Below are 23,014 nucleotides of genomic sequence, written 5' to 3'. Positions count from 1 at the left end.
ATGCAAATGAAATCTACCTAGGAATGTCCACTCCTCAACATTGATGTGACCCATCAAAGCATCCGGTTTTAGGTAATGTTTTCAGGAAGCAATGTATAGCACCCGGCTGGCCCCCAAATCCCCCAAGCCATGATCTGCCTCCATTGGATAGAGACGTACAGAAATTCTGTATCACTTGGTATAAATGGAGAGATAAAGATATAAAATACACTGATCAGCCATACCATTATGATCATCCATCATCCAATTGAGGCATGGACTCCACCAGACCTCTGAAGGTATGCTGTGGTATCTGGCACCAAGCTTTCAGTAGCAGATCCTTTTGAGTATTGAAAGTTGCAAGGCTGGGCTTCCACAGATTGGACTTGTTTTTCCAGCACATTCCAAATATGCTAGATTGGATTGAGATCTGGAGAATTTGAAGGTCAAGTCAGCACCTTAAAATCATGTGCCTCAAACCATTCTTGAATTCATCAGACCAAGCCACCTTCAGTTGCTTCTGTGGCCCAGTTCTGGTGCTCACGAGCCCATTGCAGGTGCTTTTGGCTATGGACACAGGTCAGCATTGGATCCCTGACTGGTCTGCGGCTAGGCAGTTCCATACACAAACTGTGATGCACTGTATTTTGACACCTTTCTATCTGAACCAGCATTAACTTTTCAGCAAGTTAAGCTACAGTAGCGTTTTGATTGGATTGGACGTCAGGGGGCCAGCCTTCATTCTACACGCGAATCAGTGAGCCTTGGCTGCCCACGACCCTGTGGCCAGTTTGCCAGTTTTCCATCCTTAACCACTTTTAGTAGGTCCTGACCACTGCAGACCAAGAACATCCCAAAAGAGCTGCAGTTTGTACTATGCTATGACCTAGTCATCTAGCCAATACAATTTCGTCCTTGTCAAAGTCCTGTAAATCCTTACATTTGCTCATATTTTTTTCTGCTTTCAACACATCAATTTCAGGGATATGTTCTCTGCCTAATATGTCCCACCCACTTTCCGATGTCATTGTAACAAGATAATCTATGTTAATCACTTTACCTGTCAGTGGTCATAATGATATGACTGATTGGTATGTATTTGATCCCACTAACAATTAGAAGCCCAAATGAGGGTTCTTAAAATGTTCCCAGGAATTTTACCAGTGTAAGAACCGCTTAGGTTTGTGCCCCAAATGACTGTGGTTCACTGTAGAATGAATGGTATTGCACCTATTATGGGGATCCTAAAAACTTACCCTGGGACACAGTTATCAGTATTTTTTATATAAAAAGCAAGATTTGCTACAACTGTAATTTTCAAACAAATCTATATTCGCAAACCTGGACAGGGTCAGAAAAAAAGTTCAGCTTTTTATGTGCATCTAAAGAATTGGATTTCAGTCATGTTTCAGTCATGTTTCTTCTGTATTTAGGGTGGAACATGTAGCATGTTCCAGCTTCCTGCCTCCTCTGCACTCATCCCCCCTCCCTGGGACCGTGGACACGGGATCTCTCCCCACACCTGCCGGTACATTACTGTGAGTGGAGTGCTGTCAACCTCTGCGGGAGACGACTCCTAGTTCTCAAGGAAATGCGAGGGCCCTTGTTGAGCGAAAGTAGTTCATTGCTTCTTTCTGTATCTGCCTGTCTGCTGGAGCCTGGCATTGCACCCGCAATCTGCTGATCGCAGGAGCATTGCTTTACAGGCTGCACAATAAAATACACTTTTTTTGCAGGGGGAATTATTTTTTTTTAAATGTAATTGGAAGATATTTTTTTGGGAATAGTCGGCAAATTTTCTAATTGCTCATGGGTTAAAATTGATTGTGACACTAGAGAAAAATATAATCAAAGGATGGAACATTTTTTTTCATGAACTTAATTCTAACTGTAAATGTGCTTTGCACTGCGAATGTGCATCCTGAAATTGAATGTAGACTTAAAAAAACTGGCGTGGCAATTGCAGAAAAAAAGTTCAGGGTTTTTTCTGGTAGTTTCAAACAGATGTTCGAATGAAATGAGCAAACTTTAGATGTGGAGCACACCTTCCTATCTGTTACAAAGGACTATACACTAGCTCAAGTAGTTTTCAAACAACCAAGCTGTCTATCCTACAAGATCTGTATCCAGACATATACTGATTGGATGCTAGAATAAACTGTACAGATACACAGATTACTTGCTTGGTATACTAGATACTTAAACAACTTGTGTGCCTCTTTAAATGGAAGTTGTGTTGCTCTGATAAAACCGGTCATACATGGATCTAAATCTATCTCGTTCAGCAGTGTCTGTCCAGATTTTGATCCATGTAGGGGCATGGAACTGCCCTTTCTGATTTTTCCCTCCATCAAATTTAACACTGCAGGCTATAGCTGGAAATGCTGATCTGTGTATTCTGATGGAAGGGAGGTCTCCCCACTGTTAGAATACAATGGCTCAGTGGGGAGGATTCCCCTATTCACATTGAGTGTGTGGATCAGGTTGGGGTTGTGTTGTTTTTTTTTTTAGTTTTGTGGGTTTTTTTTTTTTTTTTGGTTTTTTTTTTTGTTTTTTTTTAACAACAAAAAAAATCTATGGGCTGCATAGTTTTTTTTGTGTTTTTGTATTATCAGGACTTTCAGTTTGGCTTTGCATCTGTCCATAGTCTGTGAAGAATAAATTGATCAAAAATGTGGACTTCACTCTGCCAGTCATCGGTCTTGATAAGACCTCTGTTTTTTCACTGACTCTTGCTAAGTCCTGGAGGTTACATGTCCAGCCCTTTTTAATTTTGTATTTGTAAAGGGAGCAGATGGCTCCAATAACAAATAACTGGACATCTTTGAAAAATATGTCCCTTTTTTGTATTCGACTTCTCTAGGAAAAAAAAAACACCCCACACAAACTGCATAGGTGTGAACCTAGCCTTAAAGGGTATGTTGTGCATAAGGTTTTAATGTTTAGCTGTAGACTAGTTCTACAATTGGATTGTTGCACAGAGCAAATTAAGTCACTGTTTGTTGTCTATCTCCTGCACTGTCTAGAACATCCTAAATTAAGTCACCTAGAACCTACTTAACCCTTTATAGGTGTCAACTAATTACTGTAGTCCAATGAATGACTTTTAATCAATTTCTGTCAATGTTTAATACCCACACTTATTTATTGAAGGCCTGAAGGAATTTTTTTTTACTTTCATATAGTAAGAGTCTGATTTATAGTCAGCAGCTGCTTACATTTTGTGCTTAAAATGTGTATCTAAACAAATAAAATTTGATTAATTGCAATCTTTGGGGGTTGTATCTGCATTCATCGTTCCTTCTCCCCCTTTTTTTTTTTCTACTTTTACCTGGAGATCTTGTCGTTTTTTTTTCTGTCTTAGGGCAACAGTTAGGACTGCAGAACATCTCCCTGTATTCTCATCTCCATAACATTAAAGGCTGGATCAAGCGTTTTTTTTTGTTTGGTTCTTTTTTTCCCTCTCCCTTATCGAACAGGTATAACCGAATGCTGCCAATTGTTTATTTAATAGACCAAAAGGGAGCAACATGGGCAAACCTATAAGTACACCTGTGCGAAAGGCCATCTTTTCCTACATGGGATGCACAGGCAGTCCCATTTTATCTGTTGGGATGCATCAGCTGTACTGCAGGGCTAAGAGAGGTGTGTAAAAGCAGTACTTTGATTCAGTCAGGTGTATTTAGGCCATGAGCATGCTGGTGTGAAGATGGAGCAGAATGACAGAGCTGCTTCTCCTTTTTACTTTTCAATCACAGGGTGAGGGTGGAGAGGAGACCTGAAAGTAAAACTACAGCTCAGAGAGATCTGGTTGCATTCTCTGCTAGTCAGGGCTGTGCTGTGTTAAACTCAGAGCTGGATGGACAGAAATGTAAAACAGCTCTATGTATTTTTATTTGGTTTTGCCTTTTTTCCTGGTGTTCAAATTTCAAAACCCAAAGCACTTTCTTAGTCAAATGTTGTGTTAAGATGCTAAGACTCTGTGAACATTTTCAGTTTCAGAATTGTGCTGTGTATAACTATATGGGTATGTGCGTGTGTGTGTGTGTGTGTGTGTGTGTGTGTGTGTTTTATGTCGATATCTGCCTGTTATTCATGTGGTTGGAATGTGATAACTAAGCTTTTACTACATCTGACTATATTATTAAATGTGTCCTTTTTTGCTACCAGAGCCATTTTTGCATTTATCAAGCATTAAAATGCTCATTCTAGAAGAATAAAACGGTGGTACAATTTGTCACATGATATTGGCATAAGTGTTTATGAAATGCATGCTTTCAATAAAAAAAATTGTTAATTTTGGTGTACACAGTCGCAATATATTACCAGTTATTTGAAATATGCAAAAGATGAGATTGTGGAGTAAATGGATACAAAACATGTCAATCCTTAAAACTGCACACACCTGTGAATTGGTGACAATCTTTGGTAGCAATAATTGTCCATAGGCGTCCCTTTTAAAAGCTCCTTCAGGTCATCCGTTCAGAGCTAACCATGAATAATTTCCATAGAAATATTGCTTTCATTCAGGCATGCATGACAACATGTAACACAATCTCCACTTTTATGTGGATGCACCCCCCGATGCCTATGTTCATGTACCTGGGCGTTATGACCCTTTTTTTAGGCTTTCGTTCGGCATGTGTCCCTTCAAGGAAGCAGTTTTGAAAGCTTAGGATATGGGGGTAATTTACATTTCCAACCCCCCCCCCCCCCCCGTTTTGTCTCTCGTTATTCTACCTTGTAGGTGACATTATTATAGCATTCACCTATTTAAATTTGGCTTTATTTTTTTTTCCACTTTACTACCTGGAGTCCTTCCATGGCTAGTGACAAGAATGCTTGGGACTCCTAAAAGCGTACACATTTTGGCAATGACACAAGCAGATCTTTTGCTGTCGTCTCACCTGTGGTCTGATATCCTAGAGACACCTCCACAGGAACTCTGTTCGTACCTGGGTTATTGGATTCGTATATACCAGACATGCTAACCCCTACAGTCTGCATCCATTCTGTGAGTACCCAATAGGGAAGATCCTCACTTGACAATGGTGGATTGCAGGTGCACATGGGACCAACAACTGGAATTTTGATGCAGGCCCTGGGGAAATTCAAGTTGAAAACTGTTCACTTGTTTCAGAGCAAGGTCTTCCAATTGCACTGTTCCATTGCTTTTTTGGGTGCTCTCACAGAAGGCTGACCAAAGCAAAATATTCTGATGCTGTCTGCTCTACTTCAGAAGCTATTGCCATTTCTGGAAACAGAGGTTGCCAAAAATCATAAATGCTCTTCTGCCTCCCCTTCCCCTGATTTCATGGGATACAATCTGAATTGCCTGGTGAGCTTAGATTTGCAAAAGGGACTCTGGCATCTTAGCAGAGGCTGCTGAAGAGTTTTTTCACCATCAGCATTTTTTTAAGTTAATCCTTCACCACCTTGTCACATGCTGGCCATGGTGGACTCTTGAGGCTGTGCACACTAGTCACTGGCTAGATACACTCCAAGAATAGGGAAAATTGCCGCCTTTATTGTACCTACTGATCAAGCTGAATATTGACTGACCCAACTTCTAGAGGTTATTCATTCTCCTTTCATTTTTGCTGCTTTGTACACCCTACGGGAGAAGAATTAAAATAAAAAGGCCATTAACCGATATCACCTTTCACACCTGCTTATGTGGCTTGTAAACATACCACCCACTCAGATCTCCAAGATACCCCTTCCTTTATCTTTTCCCCATATACCTAGAACCTAACATCCATCCTACCTCTAAAATAAAAACTGCCCCAGACAGAACTACTCACTCTTCGGCAACTAAGCTCTAATTATACTCTAAACCTCCCCCTCCATCCACTTAGGGGTGAGATGTCAAAAGGGGAACCTTATCTCCCTTAGCTTGACCGCTTCAGCTAGCCATACATGGATCAAAATTCGTCAGGTTCAGCAGGGACTAGCCAAATATTCGATCTATGTATGAACAGTGAGGTTGTACAGAAGTAGATCTACCGTTTGACTTGTATGGTACCACTCTGATGTGTTTTTCCTGCTCAATAGGCACTGCTGGCAACACTGATCAGTGTTTTCTGATGTAGGAATTTTTATCAGGCATTCCCTGAGACTGGAAAGGTATTTCAAGGGTTCCTCCTGTGTTGAAAAGTTTGAGAGAGGCTGATCTACTGTATCCCAATAATCACCAACTGTAGGAGGTACAAGATGGAGCCCACATGCAAACTAAACTGGAACGTTTGCCCCGCAGTGCCCCCTAGTGGTAGAAATGCATATTTCTCTTGTTTGAGAACTGCAGTGCTATTTGAATTGTATTCCAGGATTTGCTTGTCTTCAGCTGAGAGAACTTGCAATAATTTATAACTTTACATAAAGTCTTAAATCTTTCACTAAGAGCTTTATCATTGCAAAAGCACATATTCCACACTTTTTTTTTTTTTTTTTTCCCTGGGGGAAAAAAAGAACCGCTTTTTGTTTTTTGGTTTTATTTTTTGTTCCATTTCTATTCATTTATTTTTCAGTCCTTCCCATCTTTTGATCTACATATGAATGAAATGCTAAATACAATGTAACTAAACATTGTCTATCTGCAAGTGTCATTTTACACAGGAATGGCTCTGCCCATACCATCAAGGGTTTTCCTGAATATTAGATGAGACTAAAATATGGATCTATGCAAGATTAAAATTGCATATATTGGTGTGGCTTAATACTTTATTCTCTTTAACAGCTTGAGTAAACCTAAGTTGTAAACGTTACAACTAAAATGTTGTACATAGGGTTGGCTCATTGCTTAAATCTCCTCCCTGTGTATCTTTTTCATCTTCAGTAAAATGTTATTGCAAGCACCCCCATCTGTGTATTCTGTGTTGAGCAAACAGACATTTATCTCCTATGGAAAGCGCCCTTTATAAAATAGGACAGACCATAATAAAGTGGAAAGACCCCCACCCTTTTTTTCCTGCTTTCATGGTGTATATATTTTGCCTCCTCCTTGACTTTTTGAACTGTCTGTGGAAAACAGGTGTTATGTTTTTTAGTTTTTGACAAAAAATGCACATCTGTGTGGGTGTGTATGTTGAGAAGCACAAAAGCAGGATAGCCTCTATATATAGATTTGTCTGCTCAGCTCTAATTGCATAATTTAATCAGGGCCCTGTGCAGCGGAAAGGCATCCATACTGCTCTCAGGCATCAAAGGAAACATCTTTCCAAGCTGTATCCTTTTGCAGAGCAGCACGCAGTCCCACACCACACGCCCAATTGTTGAACCCCTCCGCTGGGAAGAATAAGGAATTTTGTTCTTTTGTGTCTTTTAAACAAGCACTTCCTCCATTATTTAGGTTGGGTGTTAGGGATGGCTAGAGCCACGCAAAGGCCAGCTGATTACACCCTTGCTGCCGGCCAGGTTTTCGTGTAGAAACTACTTATTTCAAAAGTCAAAGCCGTAGTAGAGCGATTACAAATATTTTGGTTATGGAAAGATTCTGGTGAGTTAAAGTGGAACTTCACTCTATCAACCTGGATGAATTTTAATCCTTCTGCTGCTAGCAGAATTATTAAAAATAGATAGGAAAGTGTATTATGTTAATATACTTTCCTAATTTTTTTTTTTTCTTTAAGTTTCTTATTTCCTGGTTTTCTGGCCTAGGAAAATTGTCATACATCCCAAGAGTCTTCAGGAGGGGAGAAGGGGTTTTTCTCCGCTAAGCACACCCTTCTATTTGCATGACTGAGCTAAGGGCAGATGGATTGCAGGAAGTAAATGCTGCATGAATGATCTGTCCTTGCTCCCGATGGACACAAAATGCTAGGAAATTAAAAAAAAAAAAAAAAAAAAAAAATTTCTCAGTAAAAGTATAGAGGCATGGATGGGCAAGTTTGCTTTGAATATTAAAAATGAATTCATGAACACTTGTGATGCTAGGGTGCGGTGTAAATCCACTTTAAAGCAGCTACTGGCTTGTTTCTTCATCTTGAGAAGTGGTGAGATCTTTCTTACTGAGTCACTGACTGTTATTCCCAGCCATAGTTTGTCTTCTTGCTGTACCAGGCAAGTTGCATTGCTCTTTCTGCAATCTCTAAAATGTACCATTAGTAAAAAGTCTAATAGGGGTTTTTTTTAATGACTATGCAGATGAGTGGGGTTGGAGACTGGGAATGAAGATCATATATCTCACCAATAGTATCCCCAGAAGGCCTACAAAGCCCATGGGTGATTCCGTCTGTTGGCATCTATCCAAAACTGAAATGCCTCCTTTGATGGGCTAACCCTTTAATTGTTTCTGCTCAGCAAACCTAGTGGTATTAAAGCCCAACTTCTATTCTTAGGGCTCGTTCACACTTGGCTGTTTTACCAACGCTTGCCAAATGCCGCTATAGCGTTTGGCAAGTGTTGGTCTGGCGTTTGCAGAGTGTGTTTTTTTTTTTTTTTTTATAACGCTCGGCAAATGCTCCGCAAACGGCGCATGCGCGGTTTAGTGGCGGTTGCTAGGCATTTGCCAAGCATTAAAAATGCCCCGCAAACACCTATAATGCAGTTTGAATGGTGTTACCGCTCCGCAACCGCGTCGCAAACGCCGGCCGGGCGTTTGCGGAGCGGCACCATAGACTAGAATAGGAGGCTTTAACGCCTCCTGACTCGACCAGAGGCGTCCGTTTTTGATGCGACGCAAGCGCTCCCGTTGGAACAGCACCATGTGCTGTAATGTGCAGAATTGGCAGAGGCGTTTGGGAAGCGGTAAAAACTCTTCCCAAATGCCTCTCTGCCGCCTGCACACAACACTAGTGTGAACGTAGCCTTAAATGTGTTTTTTCTTATCCACTGCTGATTATTGCATCATTAATTCCATAGATCTGTGCTACCATATTATGGCAGTAAGCCTTATTTATTTTTTTTATAGCTTGAAAGGTTATATATGCCAGTCAGATGAAGTGTAAAGATTCTCACTTTTAAGACTTATGTTGCTATATTCATAAATATAACATTGTATAGATGTCCTTAAAAAACCAAAACAAAACAATAAACTTTTATCTAAAGGTGCGATTAAGGCTCCATTCACACTGGCTTAAAAACACGCTGTTCCTAGGAGTGTAGCATCTTGCCTTAGAAGCAACTAATGTTATCCTATGTGTCCATGTACATTAGGTAGTCTAGAGGCGGTGAGTTTTTGAAGGCAGAAACATTCTGTTTTTGAGTTTTTCTGGCAGAGAAAAAAACAAAACAGTAGTACAAAAACTGCTCAAAATTAGAGCGCTGGCTTTTTTTTTTTTTTTTTTTTTTTTTTTTTTTACTTTTTAACATTTCTGCTATAGCCAAAGAACATGTTGAGAGCACAAAACTGTCCGATTCTTTAGTTTAAAAAAAAAAAAAAAAATGCAGACTACTGTACCCAAACTAATTCTCAAGCTTTAATTCTAGCTACTATATATTCCATTTATTAAAACCACAAAGTGCATGGCAGGAGCAGTATTGGATTGTAACATATATAGAGTTTTGCGTGAATTTATCTTTGTTTAAAACAGAATTCCAGTCAGCTAAAAAAAAGTGCACCTTGCAGTGCCCTCAATCCCTGCCGCTTATCTCCTAAGCTGAAATACTAACCTTGTCCCTCACGCCCCTGACAGCTACTGATGCTCCTGGAATGTAAACAGGCTGTCTGCATCCTCTTGGATAATGCAGAACCTCTGGTCCCACTTTGTAAATGTCCAAAGCTGTGACCAGTTGAGCAATTTAAGAGGTGGCGGGAGGAAGCCCATGGAAGCTAGGAAGAAGGTAAGTATTTAATCTTAGTTAATTTGTCTAGGGGTGATGACTATTATGCTGAACTACACTATTGCAGCTCTGTAATCATTGGTATGTCATTAAATGGTATTTTTTAATGCAAGTACTCCAAGTACTGGAATTTGACATGGTACCAGACTCTTGCAGTCCTTGTACAGCAGGGCTGGATTGTGAGAGGAAGAAGCAGTACGAGGAGCCTATTCGTTCTTGTGCTGACAAGAACCATGGTCCTAGGAAGAGAGCGTGTAAATGGGATAAGCTAATTACGGTTCTGCTTCTATTTTTCGCTGTCCAGTTACAGGCTGAAGCCAGTCATTTGGTCCTGGATGACCTGAGGTCAGGGAAAGTGGTTTGAATGATGCTGGTTATCACTTAGTCTAGGTTCACATCTTCACAGGTGATTGATTGCTGATGTGGGAATGGAGTTAAAAACAGCAGGAGCTGGATGCAATTGATGCTGATGGAACTCACCAGAAATCTGTGTGTGTGTTTTTCTTTTATCTTTTTAACCGGCTATTTTATCACATGCATACATTATCATGAAATTATTATAACGTGTATGTCTACTTCCTCTGATGAAGAGGACTCTGTTGGCTCCCCTGGAAAATTAAACATTCCAGCTTTTATAAAGATTACTGGGGTATAGAACATTCTTTTGGTCACAAGCACTGCTCCTCCTGTGTAGCTCTCGTGTTTCTTTTGCGTCACCTTAGGCACACATGATGGACTTTTTGGGTGTCTTTTTTTTTTTTTTTTTTTTTTGTCTTGCGTAGCTGCTTTCATCAGGACCACTTACTAGTACTGGTGATAAAAAAAAGTTGTATATCCCGGTTATACATGGATTTCGGAGCATCTGAGAACCTGGAGCATGCTACAGCTAACCCAAAGGGATTTATGATCCAGAGGTGTTGCTGAACTAGCAGGGTCAGCATTTATAGTCTGTGGAGAAGGTATAGTGGAACTGAAGTGGTAAGTCTGTACACGAAGTTATAAAGAAGTGTCCAGAATGGTAGCAGAACCAGGCAGGTCCAGAACATGTGAAGGTTAGTGCCTTCCTATGTGAGGCATCTCCAGCACATGGATGAGATTTGAGAAATAATATTGTGGAGAGTTAAGGGGCCTTTTGTACCATTGTTTTAGGATTTTAAAGCTCATTTACTGAACAGAATTGGAGATGGACACCGCATGAGTAAACCATAAAATGCGGTCTTTCTGTAGATCTGAAAAGTGAATGCTCAGGTCTGTCTCCCACTTGGTGATGTAGGGTGAGTCTTGACTGTCAGGTGGAAGGTTGAGCAACATATAGGCCGAGGAAAGTCCATGTCTTAATGGTGAGGTGGAGATGCAGAACTTTTCAAAGCCTGTTAAATGAGAGATCTTTTTACTGTATTAAGCCAACATCTTACTACAGTAAATCTTTGATATAGCAGCTTCCCTAACATCTTGTTCCTCTAAACAGGCTGGTGGCAAGAACATGAAAATGCTGTATTGCAGGATAGGAAAGTATGAGAACAAAGCTGGTTGTGTTGTCTGGCATGGTTGTAAATATCTTCGAACAAGATGGGCATAAACACAATTCATTTGCTAGGGTAACCAACTTGTGTGTATTTCAATCATGTATCTGGCTGTAGTTGAGTTTCTTACACATGTGAACAATGCTCCATACAGTCGAAGGGCTTGTTCTGATGTGCAGTAGCACTTGCTGCCCCTGTAAAAGGCAATCCAAATGAATATGTACTGTTTTTAACCCTGAAAATGGCAACTCACGGTTGTGACACAGGGCCCCATTCACTTAAATGGGTCCTGTGCTGTTCATTGGGCAGTACCACTGTTAAATGTGACCTGTTCAGGTGAATGGGGCCTGCAGCATGGTGGGTCAGTATTTTCAGGGTGTTTAATTTTTGCTGTGGCATGTGTAGAGCCCTGAGTGTCTGCATGACCTTTTTTTAGGTTGGTGGTCGGGGGAACAGTAAAACTGCAGCTCAACTGCCTGCTTTTACCACCCCCACATGGCTGTGCATCTGAACAAGCCCTTAGTGAAATGGCAAGCATTGCTTCACAAGTGCTTGTTTGGTGTAAAACACTCTTGTTGAAACATCACTCAATTTACTGTAGTTGGGTCCTTTTTTACATTATGTATTAAAAATATGACTTTGTGCTTGTTACATCCTTTCAAACACCTTCTATTGTGAATTTAGGCTAAAGTTGAAAACCACTGTAAGAAATGTATTGTGCTTGGATGCCATTGTTCTTTGTAACCTTTTTGGGATTCTATTGTCTCCTGATAAATCTGCTTAGAACAGACTTGAACGTTTAAGGCTTTTAGATTCACGGCCCTATATACAGAAGGATCCACTTTGGGACTGAAGGCTAACTTATTTCTGTACTGTAGGGCCTCCTGCACACACGGCATTTTTAAACATGCTCTTTCTCTTGGCAGCAGGGAGAAATGCTGGGAGGGGGGGTGAGGTTCCTAATCACGTGACTGCCGTGATTGGTTGTTTCAGCGGTCACATCATTGGAAAGCTCCGGATTGCAGGTAGAGAAGGAAACCTTTCTGTTAACTGCCAGGCGTGCACTCTTGGCACAGTTCTGTTTATCTTTAGGTACAGAGAGAGGCTGCATATATGCGTGTGACCAGCACCAAGAAGTTAATGTATTTTCTGTAATTCCAGATATATTTATAACTAAAGAGAAATTCCATGTATTGATCTTCTGTTACGCTTTTTGGATTTAGAATTTCTTGAAATTTTGCTTTGATAATATGCTGTATCTGCAGATTCATTTATGGTTTATGGAATGTCATAGTGCATCAGACATTTTATGAGGGCTATTGATATGATTAAGTGAAACCAAGAATAGCACAAATTGAGGGGAATAAGTTGACCCTCTCTGAGCACAGGTCACTAAATTCTCAGGGGGGTTGTGTTCTCACTGTGGATATATGTTGTGCAGCAGCCAATATATTCAGTACTCTTGGATGTTGCCAGATGATGAAATCTCGCATCTGGATTTCTGTCCCTCACTAACTGATATATTATACACATTTTTGTTTCTGTTTTAGATGCTGCTGGTTTACTTGGAACTTCAGACACTGACTCCTGCACTGGAAATCGTCTTCTAGCCTAGATACAAGGAACTGCATTATTTGTGTACAAAATTGTGAACTTGGACTGGACAATTTTCTTAGCCCTCTTTGACATTTGAGCTAGTCACAATGAATGTGACCAGCTTATTCTCCTTCACTAGCCCTGCAGTGAAGAGACTGCTTGGTTGGAAACAGGGGGATGAGGAGGAAAAATGGGCTGAAAAAGCAGTGGATGCATTGGTGAAAAAACTTAAGAAGAAGAAAGGGGCCATGGAGGAGCTGGAGAAAGCCCTGAGTTGCCCTGGGCAGCCCAGCAACTGTGTCACCATTCCTCGATCTCTGGATGGCAGGTTACAAGTTTCACATCGAAAGGGTCTCCCACATGTCATTTACTGTCGAGTGTGGCGCTGGCCGGATTTACAGAGCCATCATGAACTCAAACCCTTGGAATGCTGCGAATATCCCTTTGGCTCTAAACAAAAAGAAGTCTGCATTAATCCTTACCACTACAAGCGAGTAGAGAGCCCTGGTAGGTATCTTAAATGGTGTACATGGGATGTTGTTTAATCATGTATTGTAGCTCCTTATTCATTAGCTGTTAAGTAGTACTTTAGTGCAATGTTTCCTGCAATGATATGGATAAAACCTGAAAAAGTAAATTATTGAAATATCTACAGTGAAATGAGGACAATTTGCCAATAGGACAAGGTAACATAAAATGTGTGATCTTCTTATGTTTATCAGGCAGGAAGATGAGTGACTGTTAAAAAAAAGCCTGTACTGATCTAATGTTGGGTATTCCACCTTGGCTGTATGACTTTGTGTGTTGCTTTACTTATAAATGAACCTTTTTATCTAATAGGAAATCTGTCCTCATTTTGCAGAGCTGCCCCAACCGCTAGAAACATCATTTCTTAGCTTTGTAATGTTTTATAGCGAGTGTCCAGAGTGAAACCATTTCATGTTTATATGGATGATTGAGAAGTTTTCCAGAGCCATGGGCCATTCTTCAAAAGTGTGTGTCTAAAATCAGACCTGAAGAAATCTCACCCAGAACCAAGAGCCGGCTTTAAGAAACTTGAAGTCAGCATCACACCACTTGCATATTATTACATCGAGTTTATATAGCGCCAAAGGGTTTGCTCAGCGCTGTGACGTTCTAGGTAGCTGAAATATAGAGAAACTGGTTAAAACAAAACATTTGTTCTATATTTTTATTGTTGGTCTGTTCAAAATTAACAGAACAAACAATTTCTCTACCAGTAGAACACCTTTAAGCCATAAATGGCCATACGTTCCACATATTCCCATGGCTTGCCTGCATCATGGTAGCTGTATATGTCTCTCAGAACAAAGACAAGTCATGGTCCTGTAGCTGAAAAGTGTCAGCTTGAGAAGATGGAGAGAGTGTTTGGGCACAGGGTTTTCCCAACAAGCTGGTACTGTGTGAGAATGTAGCCACTAATGTGACTATTGGAAGCCAGTGTTACATTAAACCAGCTAAGCTAACTTTGCTTTTCTCACGTGCTGGGAGGACATAGCTTGGTTGTTCAAAAGTAACGCTAGCTTGTTTTCTGAAATGTCACATATTGCTGACTTTGTCTAAATATCCCTGGCATTTCAACATCTACCTCCCCACATGCATTATCCCCAATGACCTTATTGCTGGAGTTATGATGCCATGGTAACTGGAAGGTATGGTGGTTAACCCTTTCCTGCCAAGCCACGGTGTCCCTTTTTTATAGGGTCTGTACATTCGGGGGCAAGAAGAACCTGTTATGTGATTGGCTGGCTGTCAGTGGTCACGTGACCAGGAGCTGGTTTCATCGGCTACCGATAATTAGTGGGGACTGTGAACTGCCTTTTACCAGTTCAGTCTTTGTGCTGGGAGTGTGCTCTGAGCCTAGAAACATTGGCTGCCAAATGATGCCTGTAATGTGTGGGAGTTGAAGCCAGTGGCAAAGCTAGACATTCTTTAACCCAGGGCAAAGGCTCCGTTAAAATCCCCCATAATAGCCATAGAGCCAACGGCTTATCTGCGCAAACCTTGAAGAACTTATAATATTATATATTAAAATAATCAGGGATTGCTTAACTAACAGCAACTGTTCAGAGAATGAACACTTTGGTGAGATATATGTACAATGTAGAGTGAGTGTGTATAATAAATATATATTCGTGCAGGCATTGGTTAAGCTGGGCATAAATGGTTAGTTTTTTCACAATCTCTCTCCCCCCCCCAATTTCTCTGAATGGCCCCTATTAGTGGGGCACCCTGGCCATTTGTTTCCCTTGTCAAAGCAACAGGTTAATGTGGGTTGTGTTGACAGAGCACAGGCCAAATTTTTGTAATTATCCTCTATTATGCTTTCTTTCTCTTCAGTATGAGTTTTAAATTATGTAATAGCCATTGCCAATCCGTTTTTGTGAGCAAGTATTTCATACCTCCGCTCATGCATAACTGGGTACGTAACGTTTCACAAACAAAACAAAGGAAAAGTGGCGCAAACACTGCATTATCCACAGCACTTTATTAAAATATGTAAATTGAGGTTAGATACCCCTAAAGGCAATACAAATACCAGCATTGTGTATTCCAGAAACCCAAACATGGGCTCTGTGATGGAAATCCTTCTTCTGGTTCAACTGGATGTCCTACAGCCCGCTGACCCGTATCGGGGGGGGGGGGGGGGGGACTTCCTTCAGAGCAAGGCTGGTATACTCATCCCCCTTCAGTCTCTTGTCCAAGAGAATCTAGTGGACAGCGCTTTTATAGAAGTCCAATCAGAACCCATCTTTTGAGTATTTTGGGTGAAGATAAAGGTCGTATGAACTACTGTCCTTCTTAATCAGAGTTCTCTCTGCTTTTTGTTAAGTTGAGAACTCATTAAAACATCACAACCTGCATTTTATGAATGGACCTTTAAAATTTAGGCTGTGGTGTGCGTAACCTAGAGACGTACAATGGAGAGCAGCTAGTGATATCCGCTTTCTGTGATAAATTGGGACCCTTGGTTTTCTACTATCCACAGCAACTTCAGTGGTGAGATCTTTGTGAGCTCAAGGTTTACTCCGGCAGTATTCTTAACTGTTCTCACTGTCCCTGTTGGATGTTCAAAGTACAGTTGTGTGCAAATGTTTGCATACTCTGGGGAAAATTGGTAATATACAGTGTGTGCCATTTTTAAAGAACCTGAGTGAGCAGGCAAAACACATTTCTTTTATTTCTAATGTGATTCTTATTCAACTGTAGGTCATCACAGAATGGCCCAATCCTAAAACAAAACATGGCAACAAGTTAAATAAAATGACCCCTGTTCAAGTCTGCATACCCTTTTAGTTTTTAATACGGTGTATTGCCCATTTAGCATCAATGACAGCATGCAGTCTTTTGTAATTGCTGTTTGATGCCCAGAATTCTTGCAGGTGGTATAGATGCCCATTCGTCTTTGCAAAATGTCTTCTGGTCATGGTTGTCTTGCACAAAATGCACCCAGAGTGGCTTGATGATATTAAGGTCAGGAGACTGGTGGCCACTTGAAAACCTTCACCTTTTTCTGTTGTAACCACTGGAGGGTCAACTTGACCTTGTGCATAGAGGGTCATTGTCATGCTGGAAAGTCTAAGCGCATCCTATGCGCAGTGTTCATGTAGAGGAATGCAAATTGTCTGCCAGAATTTTCTGATGGTATTGCAGTTGCCCTGATACCGTTTAGCGGATTGTATGAGTACCAATACTTGCTGATACCTTTTTGCAGTTGACTTGAGCACATAAATTTTTTATGTGCTCAAATCGCATTGCAAAGAGTCACATGTGATTTGAACAGGAATGCGGTACGATTCACATGCAATATTGTTGTTCTCTCCCCCCCCCCCCCCCCACACTGCTCCCATGTGATCCATCCCACTATGGAAAGACAGGGAAGTGACATGTTAAAGTGCTTAGAATCTTGCATGTCATATCCAAAACTGTTCACGGGGCTGGAGAAGAGGTAGGAAGTTCTGGGACTCCTGTGGGTATAGGGCGAAAGTGATGTCCACTAGGGAGCAGACTGCCTATACCTCTCCTCCAGCCCCATAAAGACTGACCACATTGGATTTGACATGCAAGATATTAAGAAATTTTAACCTGTGACTTGTGCTAACATTTTAACCTGTTTGCCCATTGCTTCATTGCTTTCCTGTCTTTCTATAGTGGGATGGATCACTTTGGAGCAGTGGGGGAGATCACATGCGATTTGGACAGGAATCGCACTATATTACTGTTCAAATCGCATGCAATTCTCTGTAGTGCGATTTGAGCCCATTTTATTTTTTTTATGGGCTCAAATCGCACCGCAAAGGTATCGGTTTCAGGTATCGGGAGCATTTGCATGAGTACGCGTCCAAATACTTGGTATTGGCACAACCCTGGATGGTATTGTCGCTATAGGCCTTGTTGACCCCTCTCCAAATATTTTGGTCTTGTTACTTCAGATTAGTAAGCCAGAAGCTGTGAGGCATGTCAAGGTGTTGTCTGGCAACACCTTGTGGGATTGGTGCAATAAAGGCTTCTTTCTGATAATGCAAACGTACAGCTCCAATTTTGCTCAGGTATCATCGTATTGTGTTCCTTGAAACAACCACAATGTCTGTCCCGAGCAGCCTGTATTTCTCCTGAGGTTACCTGTGGGTTTTCTTTGCAGCCACAACTGCCAGAAGAATTGTTTGGCATACAATCTTGGTCTGCTTGACCTTGGCTGGGTATCAAGAGATCCCTGAATTTTCCAATTCTTAATAAGCAATTGAACTGTAGTGACTGGATATTCAGGGCTTTGGATATCTTTTTATATCGGTTTCCATCTTTTAGAAAGTTCCATTACCTTGTCCCTTAGGTTTTTTGACAGTTCTTTTCTGCTCCCCATGGCTCAGTATCTAGCCTACTCGGTGCATCTACGTAAGAGCTAACCTACTCATTGACTATTTAAACACAGACTAATTTCGATTTAAAAAGTCAGATGTGGGAAATTAACTTTTTTAACTGCCATTTTAACGTATGTGTGTGTGTCTGTGTCTGTGTGTCTGTGTCTGTGTGTCTGTGTCTGTGTGTCTGTGTCTGTGTGTCTGTGTCTGTGTGTCTGTGTCTGTGTGTCTGTGTGTCTGTGTGTGTGTGTGTGTGTGTGTGTCTGTGTGTGTGTCTGTGTGTGTGTGTCTGTGTGTGTGTGTGTGTGTCTGTGTGTGTGTGTGTGTGTCTGTGTGTGTGTGTGTGTGTCTGTGTGTGTCTGTGTGTGTGTGTGTGTCTGTCTGTGTGTCTGTGTGTGTGTGTCTGTGTGTGTGTCTGTGTGTGTGTGTGTGTGTGTGTGTGTCTGTCTGTGTGTCTGTGTGTCTGTGTGTGTCTGTCTGTGTGTGTCTGTGTGTCTGTGTGTCTCTGTCTGTGTCTGTCTGTGTCTGTCTGTGTCTGTCTGTGTCTGTCTGTCTGTCTGTCTGTCTGTCTGTCTGTCTGTCTGTCTGTCTGTCTGTCTGTCTGTCTGTCTGTCTGTCTGTCTGTCTGTCTGTCTGTCTGTCTGTCTGTCTGTCTGTCTGTCTGTCTGTCTGTCTGTCTGTCTGTCTGTCTGTCTGTCTGTCTGTCTGTCTGTCTGTCTGTCTGTCTGTCTGTCTGTCTGTGTGTCTGTCTGTGTGTCTGTCTGTGTGTGTGTCTGTCTGTCTGTGTCTGTCAATTTGAGCATCTGTACCAAGTCCAAACATTCCAGGGTATGTGAACTTTTTTTGTAAATCGTAACAGAAAATACAACACAAAATGTCCCTAATCAAAGCAGTCAAACTGTGTTAAATGGCTTCACATTATCACTATTCTTCCCGTCCACCCTATAGCAGAAATGCTTCTACAGGGCGGCACGTGTGCGCAAAATCACGTGTGTGTGTGTACGTGATTTTTCATTTCCAGGTAGGGAGCCCTACCCGCGCCGCCATTTGCAGCTGTCAATCGCTGGTGATTGCTGAGGATCTCCGATGGGGAGGACTGTTTTGTAACCAAAACAGTTCTCTTCCCTGTCAGCTCCTGCACACTCAGCCATACAAAGCAGTGTGCTTACAGTGAAGCACAAACACATGGCCCCATAGTAAAACGCACACAGTTAACCCTTTGATCGCTCCTAATGTTAACCCCTTCCTGCCCAGTGACATTAGTAAAGTGTCAGTGGTTTTTGTTTTTTGTTTTTTCTTTTAGCACTGATCACTGTATTGGTGTCACTGGGGATGTCAGTGACACCAAGTAATTTCCCCCCAGTGTCAGAATGCCCGCCGCAGTCCTGGTACAAGTCAATTATCGCTGCCATTACTAGTAAAATATATATATATATATATATATATATATATATATATATATATATATATATATATTCGCCATTTGTAAACGCCATAACTTTCACGTAAACCAATTTAATTTACACGTATTGTGTTTTTTTGTTTATTTTTAATTTTAACTGGACATGTTTATTAGCAAAAAGTAAAAACTTTTTTTTTTCCTCAGTTGTTGGTCTTTTTTTGTTTTATAGCGCAAAAAATAAACGCACAGGCGATCAATTACCACCAAAAGAAAGCTAAATTTGTGGGGGGGAAAAGGATGCAAATTTGATTTGGGTGCAGCGTTGCATGACCGTGTAATTGTCAGTTAAATTTACGCAGCACTGTAACACAAAAATTGTTCTGGTTAGGAAGAGGGGTAAATCCTCAGGAGGGCAAGTTAACTAAGAGTGTTTTTTTTTTTTTTTTTTTTTTTTTTCTGGCACGTTCAGCCAGTTTAAATTATCCATGCCAAATATCTGCCAGGGTTTGCAAACATTTTGAGCACAACTGGTATGCTGTATTGTAGGAGTAGATCTAGGATGAGCACGTGTTTAATGAAGTGTACAATAAATATAAGAACCCAGCTGCTGACTAGATCCACCTGTACCTGCATATCACTTTTAAATGGTTAACACCCCTTTTTGCAGTTAATTGCAATGAACTTGTATGTTAAAATAAAGGCTTTTAAGTCTGACTGGATGTAAGAGTAAATGCTAACTCTCTTGCTTCATCTGATTTTTATAAGTTATGAATTGAAATATAATTTTTGATCTCAAAAACAGTTGATCTTCACATACCTGACCTAGGGTACATGGTTATCTCAGTGTTTTTAGTAATCACCCAAGGTGACTTCTAGTAGCTGCCTTCTATAAAGTTTGGCACTTTGATTTTAGTGAATGTTTTTGAACTTACAATTTTCCTGAGCAAATGTAACTTAGGTGGGCCACCCAGTTTTAGTGCAGTACAGCCATGATACTGATTGGTCTGGCATTAACCCATCAGAGTTTGAAGTCTTGAAAAAAGGAAAAAAATCTACAGCAAGCCTTTTCATATAAAAATAATCTAGCCAAGAATCTGTAATGTGTGGCATTTGTAATGCTGGCGGTTTCCCCTTGCCACCCGCATAATGTCAACATTGGCAAAGGATAGTTTAAGATTTTGGCTTTCGTTCTGAAAGAGGCAGGCACAGAAACATCTTCCAGACTGCATTTTATTTGCACATCGGACTAGAGTAGATCCTATCCAAGCAGGTATTCTTAACATCTGCTCTACTAGATGTTTAATTCCTCACCAACTTTGATGGCATAAAATAGCTGAGAAGTCCTGAGATTAGGAGAATATTTTTTTTTTTTTTTTTCCCTTCTAACACATTGACAGAAATGTTCTTACATTCAATATTTTTGTATTCAGTCTAATTGGGTAAATATGAGGTCTTATGAGCTAGGCAAGTTTGAAATACCCATAAAGCTGATTTCAGGTGGTGAGCTGTAGGCAACTACTCCACCAGCTTTCCTATAGCTGAACTCCAGATGACTCAAAACACAGATGAAGTTGATATATAAGGTAGCTATTTTACCTGAAAAAAGGATTTCTATTTCTCCGTCTAGTCCTGAGGTTTTAAAAAGCTCTGCCACACAGCCCTGTCTTGGAGGACAGGAGAAAGCATTTTTCTATGCTGAGATAAAAAATTTATAGGCCCATGTCACACAGACTATCATGTAGTGGCAATTTGAAACCGCTACAGAATTACTCTCCTTTACCATTTTTGTTTCTAGAAAAAGGTTATTTTCAATCATAAACAAGCCTGAGGGGGTGGGGCATTACCAGTAAGGTCAAATAGAAACTGCTGCGTGTTCTGACAGGAGTGAGCAGAGTTTGACTTGAGTGTCAAATGTTTTACACAAGGTAAGATTCTCACAACTTTCTCCCAAGATGTACACATTTTTCAGTGGGGTTCAATTGGGGGAAAATTTTGATTCTTCTTTGAGAACCGTTTTTTAAAATGACCCTTTTAGGGCCATTTCACATCACATCCAGTCCAGTGCATTTTTTTTTTCTGCATCAAAAACCCATTGCTAGTAGGATACATGGTTTCCAATGGCATAGTTTTACAGTCAGTTCCAGTTACAGAAAAAAAGTCGAAAAATGCACTGGAATGCAAATGTCCTTAAGTTGAAGAAAGAGGGGAAACGTATCCTAAAAGCATCAAAAATGCATCACAAACGCATATAGAAACGCATCCAGACTGTGTTTCTATGGTGTGAACCAGCCCTTAATGTGTAGCTGCTTCTTCATTGTCTAGTGCTATTGTCTAAGCTATTATTCATGACTGCTGTGCTCAACTGCTTTGTAGGAAGCAGTCTGCACATATTAGAAACAAATATAGCTGCTAAACCTATTTTAATATCTGTAGTTCTAAAAACATTAGTGAAAACAAAGCAGCCAGATGTTTATTCAAGACAATCCTAATTACTCTAGGTACCTTCAAGGATTATCAATGTGTTGAACCCCTTCCTATCTAGCCTATTGTAATATATCGGCTGGGCAGGAGCCCCATTTATCCTGGGATGACTTCATATGACGTCCCCCCAGTATTGTGCCTTGCGTGCACCCACAGAACACAGCTGATGACCGATCAATGTACCGGCCCACTGCCGGTACCATGTGATTGCTGTGGATAACGCACAGCAGATCACATGACAGTTTTACACAATGAGGCGTTGATTCATGCTTTTCATTGTGCATTATTGTGGTGAGCTCTGTGATTGATCACATGATACAGAAAGGTCTAATCATAACCCATCTATACCATGTGACTAGCTGTGGGCCAATCACACAGCTAATTACAATCGCAAACACTGAATAGTTTTCATTCAGAAAAAACATTTGCTTTTAACTGTAAAATTCAGTTTATAAGCAATCGGTGGGAGAAAAAAATCCTGATTACTTTCCCAGAGTAATAGTGTTACTGTAGTGCTCTGGTCACTGTATGTGTAAAATTGAAAATTTATTTTTTTATATACTGTCACCAGTCATTTTCCCTGATGACCGCCACACCAGTTATGTGATAAGGTTGTTAATTATATCTTTTCATGTGACCGCACTGAAGAAATGAAACTTTGTTATACAAGCTGTACACTCGCTACTTTACATTGCAGCAGTGTAAATTTTGCTGTCCCTTCAAAATAACTCAACATGCAGCCATTAATGTCTAAACCGCTGGCAACAAAACTGAGTACACCCCTAAGTGAAAATGTCCATCTTGGGCCCAATTAGCCATTTTTCCCTCCCCGATGTCCTGCGACTTGTTGGTGTTACACGGTCTCGGGTGTGAATGGGAAGCAGGTGTGTTAAATTTGGTGTTATCGCTCACTCTCGCATACTGATCACTGGAAGTTCAACATGGCACCTCATGGCAAAGAACTCTGAAGAGCTGAAAAAAAGAATTGTTGCACTACATAAAGATGGCCTAGGGCTATAAGAAGATTGCCAAGACCATGAAACTGAGCTGCAGCACGGTGGCCAAGACCATACAGCAGTTTAACAGACAAGTTCCACTCAGAACAGGCCTCGCCATGATCGACCAAAGAAGTAGAGTGCACGTGCTCAGCGTCATATCCAGAGGTTGTCTGTGGGAAATAGACATATGAGTGCTGCCAGCATTGGTGCAGAGGTTGAAGGGGTGAGGGGTCAGCCTGTCAGTGCTCAGACCATACGCCGCACACTGCATCAAATTGGTCTGCATGGCTGTTGTCCCAGAAGGAAGCCTTCTAAAGATGATGCACAAGAAAGCCCACAGTTTGCTGAACACAAGCAGACGAAGGACATGGATTA

The 23,014-nt window shown here is 40.9% G+C and overlaps 1 protein-coding gene across 1 annotated transcript in view; it reads left to right on the top strand.

Annotated features, from left to right (window-relative positions):
* The window catches only part of SMAD1 (SMAD family member 1), a 94,761-nt gene that overhangs the window by 14,308 nt on the left and 57,439 nt on the right, over nucleotides 1-23,014 (top strand). Inside the window, exon 2 of the mRNA XM_089670492.1 lies at nucleotides 12,833-13,385. Within this exon, the coding sequence (XP_089526618.1) occupies nucleotides 12,986-13,385 (400 nt within the window). The 5' untranslated portion in view covers nucleotides 12,833-12,985. The remainder of the gene's footprint in view (nucleotides 1-12,832; nucleotides 13,386-23,014) is intronic.

Source organism: Staurois parvus, unplaced genomic scaffold (assembly GCF_062004578.1).
Source record: "Staurois parvus isolate SC_StPar_1 unplaced genomic scaffold, SC_StPar_1.0 ptg000090l, whole genome shotgun sequence".
Taxonomy (NCBI): Eukaryota; Metazoa; Chordata; class Amphibia; order Anura; family Ranidae; genus Staurois; species Staurois parvus.
The sequence above is the reverse complement of the archived record's forward strand: the minus strand, read 5'-3'. Positions and strand labels throughout refer to the sequence as shown.